Source organism: Lissotriton vulgaris, chromosome 10, assembly GCF_964263255.1.
Source record: "Lissotriton vulgaris chromosome 10, aLisVul1.2, whole genome shotgun sequence".
Taxonomy (NCBI): domain Eukaryota; kingdom Metazoa; phylum Chordata; class Amphibia; order Caudata; family Salamandridae; genus Lissotriton; species Lissotriton vulgaris.
Window position 1 is genome coordinate 46,397,263 of NC_141698.1, and position 13,417 is coordinate 46,410,679.

Sequence of the window (13,417 nt, forward strand, 5' to 3'; positions counted from 1 at the left end):
TTCATGATTTAGCACATTTCCTATAAGAGACCAATTGCAGTTATAACTCTTACCACTTTCTATGTGAGTCTGTAAAAAGACAAATCAGGTTTGTTTTCTGAAATAGTTGGTGGAAATCCTTTCACTTGATGCAAATAGAAATGTATCTTTGGTTGCTCACCAATATGATCACCATCACACACTATTTTTTGGACATTAGGATACAGCAAAACATCTTACAGTTAAGACGTTCTTTGTTCAGACTGGACATTTACAAACTAATTTTACTTAAAGTGTGGCTTACTTCAGGGCTACAGTCATTTTCAGAATACACCTCCCTATTTGGTGGTGTGTCATAATTTACGACAGGAATTCTTTAGATCCTGTATTTCAATGGAGTGGTCAACCCCTGGAAAACAATCTCTCTCTGGCCACTGTCTCTTCGGCTTCACATTTCTGTATAGTTTGAGAACTGAAATATTTCTTTGACAGATCCTTAAATCCTGTGAGGGTACTGTGTTCCTGGTGAAAGATTTTATGCAAGGCAATTTTGCAACTATTTCTAACACTAAGGGGCTGATCATGATCTCATTAGGAAACTCTTCTGACTCCCTTGGGTATACCCACAGGCCCAGTTCAGAAGAGAGGCCTGCTATGGGCCCCGAAGACAGATTCCGAGGGCCATTTCATTTCGTGTAGATCAAATCAGAACGGCTGTCCGAATCGGTCATCGTAATAACTCTCTCGGAAATCAAGTCCATAGAGCTGTACGATTTGGCTCTGAAAAACTCAACCTTTTCGAATGCCTTTCCAAACTGATTCGGACACCCTGAAGGGTTTCCAGGTATTGTGATCGGTCATTGGGAACTGTGTATGGTTTGGTCAGAAACAAGGGTTTCGGATTGGATTTGGCAAACCTGAATCTGATTTAGAGCCCTTCTAAACGGCATCATAATCAACCCCTAAGATGGGAATACACACTCCCTATATTCCTGTATGTCACTCAACCATCATAATGTTGTGTGATCAACCACAAAAATATTATGATGCACAAATATTGTGGTAAAACCAGCAATATTATAATGGTAACTGCACTCTATTGAGTATAATAAAGTTTATTACAATTTAAAATAAATGTAGTTATCAAGAATAACATTATACACATTATGCATATGTTATAATAATAGCATATAATTATAGTGATATTAACTTTAACATTTATTTAAAAAATAAGTGCAACTTTAGTAGAACTTTTATAACGAATTCATTAATTTTAATATTAATATAGTAATTAGAAAACAGAATTATTCACATACAAATAATTCAGAAACAAATATGTACAATCACTTCTACTACAATGCAATAATTTTTTATTTCAAATATATAAATAATCTTTAAAACATATAAAAATAATTTGCATGAAACCGCAAAAATATATAAAGTAAAACCATTTTTATAAAACTAGAAGACAATAGAAAATAAACACATAAATGAAATATTCTCAAATTACTTTCAAAAGATAAAGTAATATTTGTTAACCTTTAATACAACATTATTTACAAAATATCAACAAATATCTAGCATTAACTTCCTGCAAAATTGCATAAAATGCATACATTGGGGATCATTTAACTATTTGAATTCCATCCTAACAATCAATGGAAAAAGTGCATACACTGGGTGGGGGGTTGGACAGATTTACATGCTAACAAACATAACGGAAAGTTCATACATCTGGAGAGGCAGAGTTACTATTCTAATTCTGTCTCGTAAACAGTGGGGGAAGGGCATAAATGGGGAAAGGAGTACATTTAATATTCTAACTGTAGGATTCCTGCAGCTTTATTTCTGCAATTAGATTCGTGGTCCATGCTTTTCCAACATATGTACAAATCAGCCTAGCTTTGTCACACACTTGCACAATCCAAAAGGGGCTCAAGAGGCTAGTGCTAGTGCATCAATCTGTCTGTACGCTGATGCTCGCAGTTCATCATATCAGTTTGTTGATTCAACCTTTCCTCTTTCTGATTCAATATGTTAAGAAGACATCATGTTGGATGTTATGTGGTAGAACTATGCTGCTGCCAAAATTTTACTTGGTTGCTTACGTCCCTAGGGCACTATGGGTAGAATTTTAAATCTGTACCTGAACATACAATCCATTCAGAATGAATACCAATATTACCAACATATTTAGCTCTTTTGTACTTGTGGAAAAGAGGGGTATGTTTCAGGGCACTAACAATGGAAGATGTATACATGCCAATGAAGTCAATATATATTATCAATTCAGCATCTCTGTCTCTCTCTCTCTCTCTCTCTTTCTCTCTCTCACTCTCTCAGGTTCCTAAGTCGGTCTGCAGTGAAAGCTGCCCCCCAGGAGAGAGGATATCCGCCATTGCTGGGCGCCCTACCTGTTGTTTCCAATGCTTGCCTTGTGCTGAAGGTACCATCTCCAATCATTCAGGTGAGTTTAAATGCTAAATAACAAACAGAGGGCCATATGTATCATTGAAATTCGCATTCGCAAAGGCCGAAATTCACAGAATTTCGGCCTTTGCGAATGCGAATTCTCAATATGGTATGTATTAAGCAAATGTGGTTCAAAATAAGGAATCGCACAATTTGCGATTCCTTAAATGAAATGTATCATGCAAAACAATATTGCTAATTGTCCCTTAGTAATAGCAAATTACCACCAACTTCAAGTTGATGGTAAGTTGCGGATTCCTTTCAAAAAGCAATTTTTTTAAAAACAAAAGGTGCCATGTGACGCTCATACATGCCCTTAGGGCATGTATGTGCGGCATATGCGCACACATGTCATTTTCAGGGGTGTGGCAGGGTGTCCTTTGGACACCCCTGCACTCTTGAAAATATTCTCAATTTGCGATTAGCTAATTGCTAATCGCACATTTCCCCTTCATTCCTATGGGCCTCCTGGCCCATAGAAATGAATGGGAAATTATTCCTTAATTGCGATTAGCAATTTGCTAATCGCAATTAAGGAATTTTAAGAAATCGCTAAAAAGAAGCTGATTTCTACAAACATACCATTTTGCGATTTCTAAATAGCGATTCCTTAAAAATCGCTATTTAGAAATCGCAAAACGAAACTATGGTGCCTATGGCCCAGAATCACTGATTTAATGCAGGACTGCACATCTTTCAGGCACATGTAACCTCTGGTCACATTGTTTCAATTTATTTTGTTAGGGATCTTAGATACCTTGAGTAGGTTTTACAACTTGCTTGCTGAATTCAGGATCAAAGGGAAATGGGTAACTAAGACATTGCTTAAAGTTCTATTTATCAACCGTGTAGCCTCATAATACTAAACTTTGTTACATATATATTTAGAAGCATGTTGCATGCTGTCAGCAGTTCAGAAGTATTAGTAACTTGTAGCAATTCTTGGGGGTTTATGTTTCCCACCCTTTGTCTCATCTTCACATAGATAGGCACTGGCACAATATTGATCCATTCAATTTCTGTGATAATACTAATATATAAGTGCTTAATGTACTGACTGTAGCTTGAATGTGAAGTATCATATAACACCTTCATATATATGATATCGCTTCACTCAGAAGCCCAGGTGAACAGTAGCAATTTTGCTTTTTCCCAACTTATATGTTTTTTAAAGGGAATCATTCTACAAGTCTCAGTCAGCATTTAAATTAAATGTAAGAAAATCAATAGTTCCAGTTTGCTATTGCAGGTCTTGGCCGGCCATTCAAGAAGACGGAAATCAACATCTCATTGCATCACTTTTGGACAGTGAAAAACATTGTTTTCTTTTGTTGCCCATTGTTTTCTTACCTAATACAAAACGCCAATTATTTTGCAAGTGCTCCTATCACATAGCCAACAATGAGAAAAAATAGTCTTTGACAACATAAAATAGTTTTAGTCACTCCCAGAGTTAGACGCTCCATAACAGCACAATGCACAATGCAAGATTATTTCCCTATATTTATTTTGATTGATTTCACAGGCTTTGTAAATGAAAATAGTTCATTATTTTATTACGAAGAAATGAATCAAAACATTATGACATAATTAGTACAGTGAATGACTACAAGCAAAGTCACATTAGATAAAAATGGTTGGAATATATTATTGAGAAAAGTGTACCATTTCCTTGGTATTGAGGTGTTAAAACACCATGATGCTCTGTAGGCGTGAGCATGGTTTTACTTAAGATTCTACAGAAAAAATGCTTATTACATTCGAAATTTGGTGCAATAAAAAGAATTAGACGTTATTCTATGGTGGTACTACCTAGTAAGAACATGTTAAGTTCAATAGAAGAAAATATTCAACTGCATGACCCATGGGACATTTGTCATTAAATCACTTTAAACATAGCAATTGCTTGAGTGATAACTTTAGAATATATATTTTTAGATATATTTTTCCGCAGAACTACTTTAAAATAATCAATGTCATTAAGCTCAGCATTATTTTTACCTTCCTCAGATTCCTTAGATTGCATGAAGTGCCCGGATGACCAGTGGTCGAACAGGAGGAGAGATGCTTGTATCCCAAGGACCATTGAATTCCTGTCCTTTGAGGAACCACTGGGATTCATCTTGGTTTTAATATCTGTCTTCTTTTTCCTGAATACCACCTGGGTCTTGTGGGTCTTCAGATGGTATCATCAGACAGCAGTGGTCAGAGCCAACAACCTCCAACTTAGCTACATTTTACTTGTTGGCCTCATGTTGTGCTTTCTCTGTTCTCTGTTTTTTATTGGACAGCCAAGGAGAGTCACCTGTATGCTTCGTCAGGTGATCTTTGGTATTTCATTCTCCCTCTGTGTTTCCTGTCTCTTGGCCAAAACATCCATAGTGGTCATTGCTTTTAGGGCCACAAAACCCAATAGCACCTTAAAGAAATGGATTGGCCCTAAGACGTCCTACTCGATTGTCCTTGTCTCTTCTTTGATGCAGTCTACCATTGGAGCCATCTGGCTGTGGACCTCCCCTTCGTTCCCTGAGCTTAACACACATAATCTCTATGGGAAGATGATAGCAGAATGCAATGAGGGGTCCATTGTGCTGTTCTATTGCATGTTGACTTTTATGGGCCTTTTGGCTTGCATATGTTTTGTGGTTGCTTTCTTAGCTCGGAATTTGCCTGACACCTTTAATGAAGCCAAGTTCATCACCTTCAGCATGCTGGTGTTCGTCAGTGTCTGGCTCTCTTTCATCCCGGCTTACATCAGCACAAAAGGAAAGTACCTGGTAGCCGTTGAGATTTTTGCAATCTTGTCCTCTGGCGCTGGTCTTCTGTATGGCATCTTTGCTCCCAAAATATACATCATCTTCCTGAGACCTGAAATGAACACAAGAGAATACTTAATGTCAAAATCTAAATCTGATAAAAATAAATAGTTTAATTTTGGACTAGTTTTTCCAGTTTCTGATCATGTACCTTGTTAACTAGATTAAGTGCTGTCTAGTACAGAGAATGCAAACTAACAATTACAAAATATGTTTCAGAGTTTTCTAAACATAAGCCCCAGGTCTAGCTCTCCTGTGCTGCTGCACCGCTCTGCTTCCTCCCTGTTTTTCTGAGTGCTTTTCCTGCCTTTGCCTCATTTTCCCTGCTTTCTCCGTCCTTTCCCCTACATTTTCTGAGTACTTTCTCCAGCTTTTCCCGCGTTTTTCATTGTTTCTTCTTGTTTTTCCTTCATCTACCTCTCCCACCTGCTGCCAGTATTACCGCCTCCTGCCTAGCCCCACTCACCGCCTCCCAGTGCCCCTCTCTCCTCCCAGGACCTACTTAATTAAGGCTGCAGCACAGTCCCATTGAGCAGGCCCCATGCCTAACTCTCATGCGGCACCACCCTGCTTTCTCTCTGTTTTTCTGAGTGCTTTCTCTTCCTTTTGCCTTGTTTTTTCCTGCTTTCTCCTTCCTTTCTTTTGTTTTTCTGAGTCTTTCTCCTGCTTAGGCCTTCTTTTATGCTGCTTTCTCCTTCTTCCCCCCGCCTTTTTTGAGTGCTTTTCCTGCTTGTGTCTCTTTTTTACTGCTTTATCCTATCTTCCCCCCCCCCCTTTTTCTGAGTGCTTTTCCTGCTTTTGCCAGTTTTTTCCCTGCTTTCTCCATCCTTTCCCCTGCTTTTCTGAATGCTTTCACCTACTTTTGCCCTGTTTAAACTGCATTCTCCTTCCTCTCCCCTGTTTTTGTGAGTGTTTTCTCCTACTATTGCCTAGTTTTTTTACTGCTTTCTCCTTCCTCTCCTCCTTTTTTAGTGCTTTCTCTTGCTTTTGGCCCATTTTCACTACTTTCTCCTTCCTCTCCTTCAATCTTCTGAGTGCTTTCTCATGCTTTTGCCCTGTTCTTCACTGCTTCCTCCATAAAGTGGGCATCAATGAGGAACAATTCAACTATGGGGAGGATCAGGAGAAGAGAATCTGACATGCATTGTCAGTTATTAGAAATAGGGTAGGCAGATTGCTTGGGAGGAGTTCCAGTTGATAATAAATAATAAGGCAAGACTTGAATCTCTGCCAATGTTACACTGCAATATGCCAGTTTCAGCCCAAAAAGTAATTTGAAAAGCAAATTCCCCATTCACAAACAAAATCAAAATTCATAAATAGGGATAGCTGTAGCCTAACGGTTAGGGCAGTTGACTTCAAGTCTGGGGAACCAGGTTCAAGTCTCAACAATGCTCACCATTCTGTGATTCTGGGCAAATCACTTAATCTCCCCGTGCCTAACAAACATGAATGTGTCCTCGGGTAACGCAACTGTTGTTCATGTAAAGTGCTCTGATACCTGTTTTCGGGTCAAGTTTGCGCTATATAAAACTTTAAAAAAAAAATAGCTAGATTGTGCCAGTGTCAATAGGCACACATTTTTTAAACAAGATCCAACAGGAGTGATATAACCTTCAATACTTCTCCATACCCACTGCCAGCCTACACCATCAATATGTAGATTGGTAGTAGATGGTGGAAAGTTGAATGGGAGAAGAAAGATAAACTGAGAGGCTAGTCGTCGTCACCCTGTACGATTGCACAGCTGGGCTTCATCTGATTTGTAGAATTGTTGATATCCAGAGGTCTTTAGTATAGCTTTGATATTGACTTTGGAATCTTACCTCTGATATTGTATTTGCTATAGCTGCTAACACGCTCTGTATTTCCAACTCTCTAATCATGAATGGAGATCAACATTTTAATTATTATACGTTGTTTGTTAAAGAAATGTACCTTCAACATTATTGGATAACATTCCATGACTTTGATTACTTTAAATGCATTGGGTTGGTACTGTATTATGCAAATGAATTCATTAATATCAAGTACGTTACCTGTACCCTCAATATCTATATACGTGTTCTTATGAATACCTTTATATTTAATTTTTATTTTTAACCAACTGTTTTAACCAACTGCAATGCAGAATAATAGGTTTTGAGGATTCCAAACTTCTGATCAGTAAGTCCCAGCTATAATAAATACGTATCAATATTGCCTAGAAGCACGGAGACCTTACACTCATGCCATTCAATATGGCTGCCATCATTTGAAAGCCTATGAGAGTCCATTGGCTCCTTGAGATAGTTAGTTCTTAGTGCCTTGACTCATAGTCCATCCCTCTGATATGAGAGGCCACTGTCGAAGTGGTTTCCAGACATTGTGCATCACGCCATCCTCCTCTGTTTCAGGAGATCCGAGAAGTGCACTGAGTGGGTCCCCCGCGCTGAGGTAAGAGCATCCTGTGTTGCATCCTGACAGTGAGGTGGTTCCTGCTGAGGTTAAGGCTGTGAAGAAGCAGTCTGAGTTATATGAACATCAAATCCCAGCTGAATATGGGTAACCTATGCCTCTTGTCATCTGTTGTCTGGGCAGACAATAACGCACTGTAACAACAATGCATGAACATTGGTTTGTATTGTCTTGAGTGGCATGACTGTTACAAAGTAAACTTTAACAATCATGTAGGTGGCAAAAAGTCAACTCTGGATTTGCATAAAAGGGATTCAAGAAGAAAGTGCATAACATTAAACTGATAGCCGCAAAAAATGTGAAAATAATTCTTGAAGATAATCTGTGTTAACCTATCGGCCTTTCAAATCAGAGAAGGAGTGGACAAACAGAGCGGGCGAAAGTAAACATGCAATTGGCTCAGACACTAATCTTTTCTGTAGTCGGAGTCTGTTTTTCATAGATGTATCCATACATAGGATATTGGCAACAGTGTCTGTTCTCTGTTGTAATAACAGAGTCAGGGGGGACTTACAACATAGTATAAAAACAAAAACTTGTAAATAGGGAAGACTCATACTGTTATGATATACAAATGACTACCAAGGAAGGCGTCACAAGTGGTAAGTGTAGTCATTCTGGCCTGCGATGTAAATGGCGGTAAGGCGGTACTACTGGACTCAATAATACAGACAGATAGACTCAAGGCATACATTGTCCATAGTGTGGGCATATTATAAGTAGGGATGTGTGAAATCCACTTCATAATTATACAAAATGTACATTCATCAATTCTCTCTATTTTTTTCAACAACATTCATCTTTTCTTTAATTTTTTGCACGAGGACTCAATAAAACAAAGAGCACGAAGCGCCAGCTGCACTCATTTGGTTGTTTAGGTATCTTCACTGTAAATTTTTTAAGTGAATTGCACGTTTTAGCCACAAATTACGCATGTTTATTGTTTAGGTATAGGGTGTAATGCCATAATTTTGGCATTGTTGCCTACCAAGTGTAAGGCAAAATTCTAAAAGATATGTGAATTACAGTGGCATATTAAGTTTCCGCCCAAGCCTGGTTCAAGGATTACACTATACAATTCCACCATGATCACTACTAGTAACTTAACAACTAGAGGATAGGAAGAATTTAGCTATGTACTATGATTTCATGGTATCTTCCAGCTTGGTTTCTGATAACGGACCAGGGGGGATATTCACAAGGACTTATCTCCGATTTATTTCAACCTTAACGCATCAAAAGTGGTGATAGATTTAACACCCCATTCACAAGCTGGTGCAAACTGCAGACATCACCAGTATTCTCGCGATAACTGGCCCAAAATGTAACTCCACGGTGGACACCACCAACTAACCATAAGGAGATGCAGAGTAGGCATTCTCGTGCTAAAACACATGAAGAAACTTCAACACCACTTTCACAACGAACTCCCAGATCTGCGATGCGAAACAAAATCAGGTGATAAGCTGTGGTAGCAGCAGGGAATTAACACCTGCATTTTGCGGGGTTAAGCAGGACGACTACCCGCAGAACGCAAGGGAGCCCAGCCAAGAGCCACAACTGTAGACCCACTGATGCCATGGAGACAATGATCATGCAGCTCCGATACCCATGAGGGCCACAACATCCCCGCCACCACCTCCAGCCCCCCGACATACACATAGAGTGCACGACACAAGAGCCCCAAAAAGCACATGATGACGCACTTTGTCAAAATAACAATACACATGTGTGGCCAGAAGAACAAGAAACAGTGATACAGCACTCAAGTAACAACCAATAACTTTATTGAATAACAACACGAAACACCAATGTGGAAGACTCCTGCCGGGTCCGTCAGGAACAATCGCAACTTCACAGCCTGGAATAGAAAGCACAAAATCGCGACGTGTGAAATGCGCACAACAAAGGAGCGAGACACAGAGAAGGAAAGTAAGCCAGAGAGAGAAAGAGAGGGAAAGAAATGAAGAGAGAGATAGAGAGAAGGGAGAGAGAGTGAGAGAGAGAGAAGGAAAGGAAGGGAGAGAGAGAGAGAGAGACACCGTTGCCCCTGCGCACACATGCCCCACTGTTCACCTGCTGCCACCGGTGTGTCCACGAGTAGGCACACCACGTGCCCGTGAAAGCTCCAGGCCCCAGTCCTGCCACCATGGCATGGTCCAAATCATGAGGGCCTGCCCCGTGGCCCAGCAGGTCCCACAAAAGACGCTGTGTCCTGAGTCATCAATGGCAGAGACCACATCAGTGCACATGTCATCAATGCAGGCTGCTCACCTGCTCAGCTATTTTGGTGCCACAAACCCTGTGCAATGTTAGTCATCGCCACGTGGTGTAGGCCAGTGATGGCCGCAAGGCTTTGGGTGCCACTACCCTTGTGTACAGCCAGTCAGCACCACGTGGTGGTAGGTATGTGATGGCCTCAAGGCTTTTGGTGCCACTAACCCTGTGCAAAACCAGTCTACGCCACATGGTGGTAGGCCTGTGATGGCAGCAAGGCTTCGGGTGTCACTAACCCTGTGCAACGCCAGTCAGTGCCATGTGGTGGTAGGCCTGTCATGGCCGCAAGGTTTCAGGTGCCACCAACTCTGTGCACAACAACTCATGGGCCCTTTATGGTTGAGAACCGTGGAGTGTTCTTTATCAAGTCACCACCGGTAGAGGGAAATGTGACATGAACTGACCCAAGAAGGAGATGATTGTGGTGCAGTGTTATGCTAAATAGGTTTACCTTCAGCTGTGTCACATGAGTGGGTTAGAAAGGGTTTTGGATTACCAAGTGTTAGGTGTGAGTCCAACCACTCACCTGAAATCCAAGATCGTCTGCAGGGGCAATGACAGTTCTCCAGCCCTTCCAGAACACCTTTCAGTGCTACTGAAATGAACAGAAGTCCTGGCAGGTGTTCCAAGGGGAAGGGGATTTAAATGAGAGAAAAAAGAGGAGAAAGACACAGCAACATTCTGCCACCTGACCCAGCCAGTATCCGAGTTCTGGGAATGCAGGAGAAGCACTCGTCCTTACCTTAGAAACAAGAACCTGTGTTAACGGACAGTTGTGGCACAGCAATACACTAAAAACTATGTACACTCCCTCCACACTCTTCAGGGAATCACCTTTGTCATTGATGCTGTTAACCACTGTTATGACAGGATATATCAGATGTCTCTTGTTCATAAGCAATCTTGCATCTCACAAGTAGAAGTAAGTATTAACTGGGCCTTTGTAAGGCACAATGAGTGAAGCATAATATACTGCCATGTACAGTTCTACGGAATGTATTCCATATGCCAAATGCCCAGTAGACAAAAGCCAAAGCCAAAGTCAAATGCCAACAAAATCCAAATCCCCAGAAGAAAAGATGCGAGAGCCAAATGCCAGCACAACTATGCACAAATCAGTCACCAAGAAAATAAATAAATACACTCCAATCAGTAGTGTAAATGCTGACAATCCCAAGCGCAAAACACACTGTGCACACTAAGTTGTAGCAAAGAAAAACGTATATTTTGTGCTGAAGTCCTGCTTAGGCACATGCAGAGATGGAGCCAGTTCCAGATGTTCAGTGAAACTCCAGATAATTCTAAGACGTGCCAGTCGGCTTCGCGAAGGAGAAATTCCCAGACTCCACGAAGAACGAAAGCCAAGCGCCGCATGCCGGCAGGAGTGGCTATTTATAGACAATGTCAGCGCGTTGCTGGGCGTGTTGTAGCAATATGTCTAGTAACATTATTTTTCTCTTGTGACTGACCTCTGTCATGCTCCAGCCTTGTGCGTTTCCATAGAGACCAAGAAACAAAGCAGATGCGCGTCTTCCAGGCATGCATAATTTATTTGTTTCGCATAAATGAAGCAGGGGCAAATATACATATCCTGCTAATAGGGAACAATAAGCATTGTCAGCAATATCTTGTACTTTGTATAAACATTGGCATCAACAAACTTTGGGAGCTACAACAGGAAAACATTCAGGCAATTACCACAATATGATTTGTATGAAGGCCATGAATGTGTTGGAAAATTACAACAGTCACAGTAGTAAATGGGTGGTGTGCATTCCTGACACCAAGCACAAACAAATTTAATTCACGCAGAATGTACTAACAGGACTTGACATAGCTTGGCATTACCAACAGGTCAATATGGAGTGCAAACAAATACTCTTTGAAATGAGTAGAGTTTGCCTAAATGTCTGGAACATAAATGACACGTAGACAAGGCAGCACCCAGAGTTGTCCCTGAACAAGTAGCTGAAATATCTTGGACACAACAAGCGCAATCCACTCCAGGCAGTGTTGTGACAAATACTAATACATATATAGCTATTTGACATATGTGTCACCTAACTGATATTAGTATCACAGCATTTGGCACATACAAACTGTTTGCCATTCTAGGGACAATGTTAGGTGTATCATATCCCATCTCTGAATCAAATGCCTGAAACAACAACATTTAGACCTTGTGCACATATGTGAAATGCACTGTGAAGTTCCTCAGGTGAGTTGAAAAGCTAGACACATACTCATGCACATATCACTATGATGACACACAAACCAACCCTTGACAAACCGGTATACACAGTAGGTTTCATTGAAGCAACAACATAAAGCTTATCACATCGCAAGAAACCAGTTGAACAAACAGCCAAAACACTGGTGCATAATTTTCTGGTTGTACAAGCAAACACACTGCATACAGATTCAAATGGAATATCACTTGAGCTTGATGTTGCCTATGTCCACTTCACAGAATTGGGAAATGCCCAGACTCTCACAACATAACTGTGGCATAAGGCCCAAATGGGCTATACATTACAATCCCAGCTACAGTACAACTTTTCAATCACAGCATGCAATCACTATAATTCCAATTGTGTTACAAAGATGCATGTACCATACACGCTGTGTACACATTCAATTAACACATACAACAACTGTGTCCCTGTAAAGACAATAAAACAATGTAACTTACTGAGACATGTCCTGGACACACACACCATCCAAATGATGTACCCAAACAAAAGCAGTAAGTAATGACTAACATCTAATTTTAAAGACACTGTACAATAAAGACCACAGGCACCTTGCCTAACAGGAATAACTGCAGAAAGTGGAGTAATGGGAGGCAAAAGTGTCTTCCCAGTGTCAGAATAATGCTTACCTTACACTCATCATGGGCACAAGAAATGTATCAGATGAGTAGAAAGCCCTGAAGGGCACTGGCCTACAGTGGCATGCCATGTGTAGCAAGGTTTTCATTGCCACCGGTCTACCAGATCCATAAAAGACACAGATATGAGTCCACCATGATCTAGTTACATGAAATATTTATACCGTTATTTTGTGAACATGGGTATGTCTAAAGACACTTCCATTTAGTCAAACTTCATATCTATCCAGGTGTAGTAATGAGACAGTGGTCTTAATGCACATTACAAACATATGCATCATGCCCTTCCTAAACATCTGCACTTTGAAGCACTTGCACTATGTTGACATCTGAAAGCATGACCCATGTGAAATTGCAATTTAAAAAAAAAAGAGGATTATGACTTCATATCACACTCTTAGCCAAAACTGATGTGGATGATGACACCCAGCAAATGTAGACATCAAAATCTTGACTAGTTACTGTTAAAGTGCTTATACTTCATGGACATTTTGGCAAACCACACCATACTAACATCATTGTATAC

The 13,417-nt window shown here is 40.3% G+C and overlaps 1 protein-coding gene across 1 annotated transcript in view; it reads left to right on the top strand.

Annotated features, from left to right (window-relative positions):
• The window catches only part of LOC147684547 (vomeronasal type-2 receptor 26-like), a 126,108-nt gene extending 120,730 nt beyond the window's left edge, over positions 1–5,378 (top strand). The window contains exons 9-10 of the mRNA XM_086939707.1: positions 2,323–2,446; positions 4,462–5,378. Coding sequence (XP_086795833.1) covers positions 2,323–2,446; positions 4,462–5,378 — 1,041 coding nt within the window. The remainder of the gene's footprint in view (positions 1–2,322; positions 2,447–4,461) is intronic.
• Positions 5,379–13,417: the final 8,039 nt, after the last annotated feature.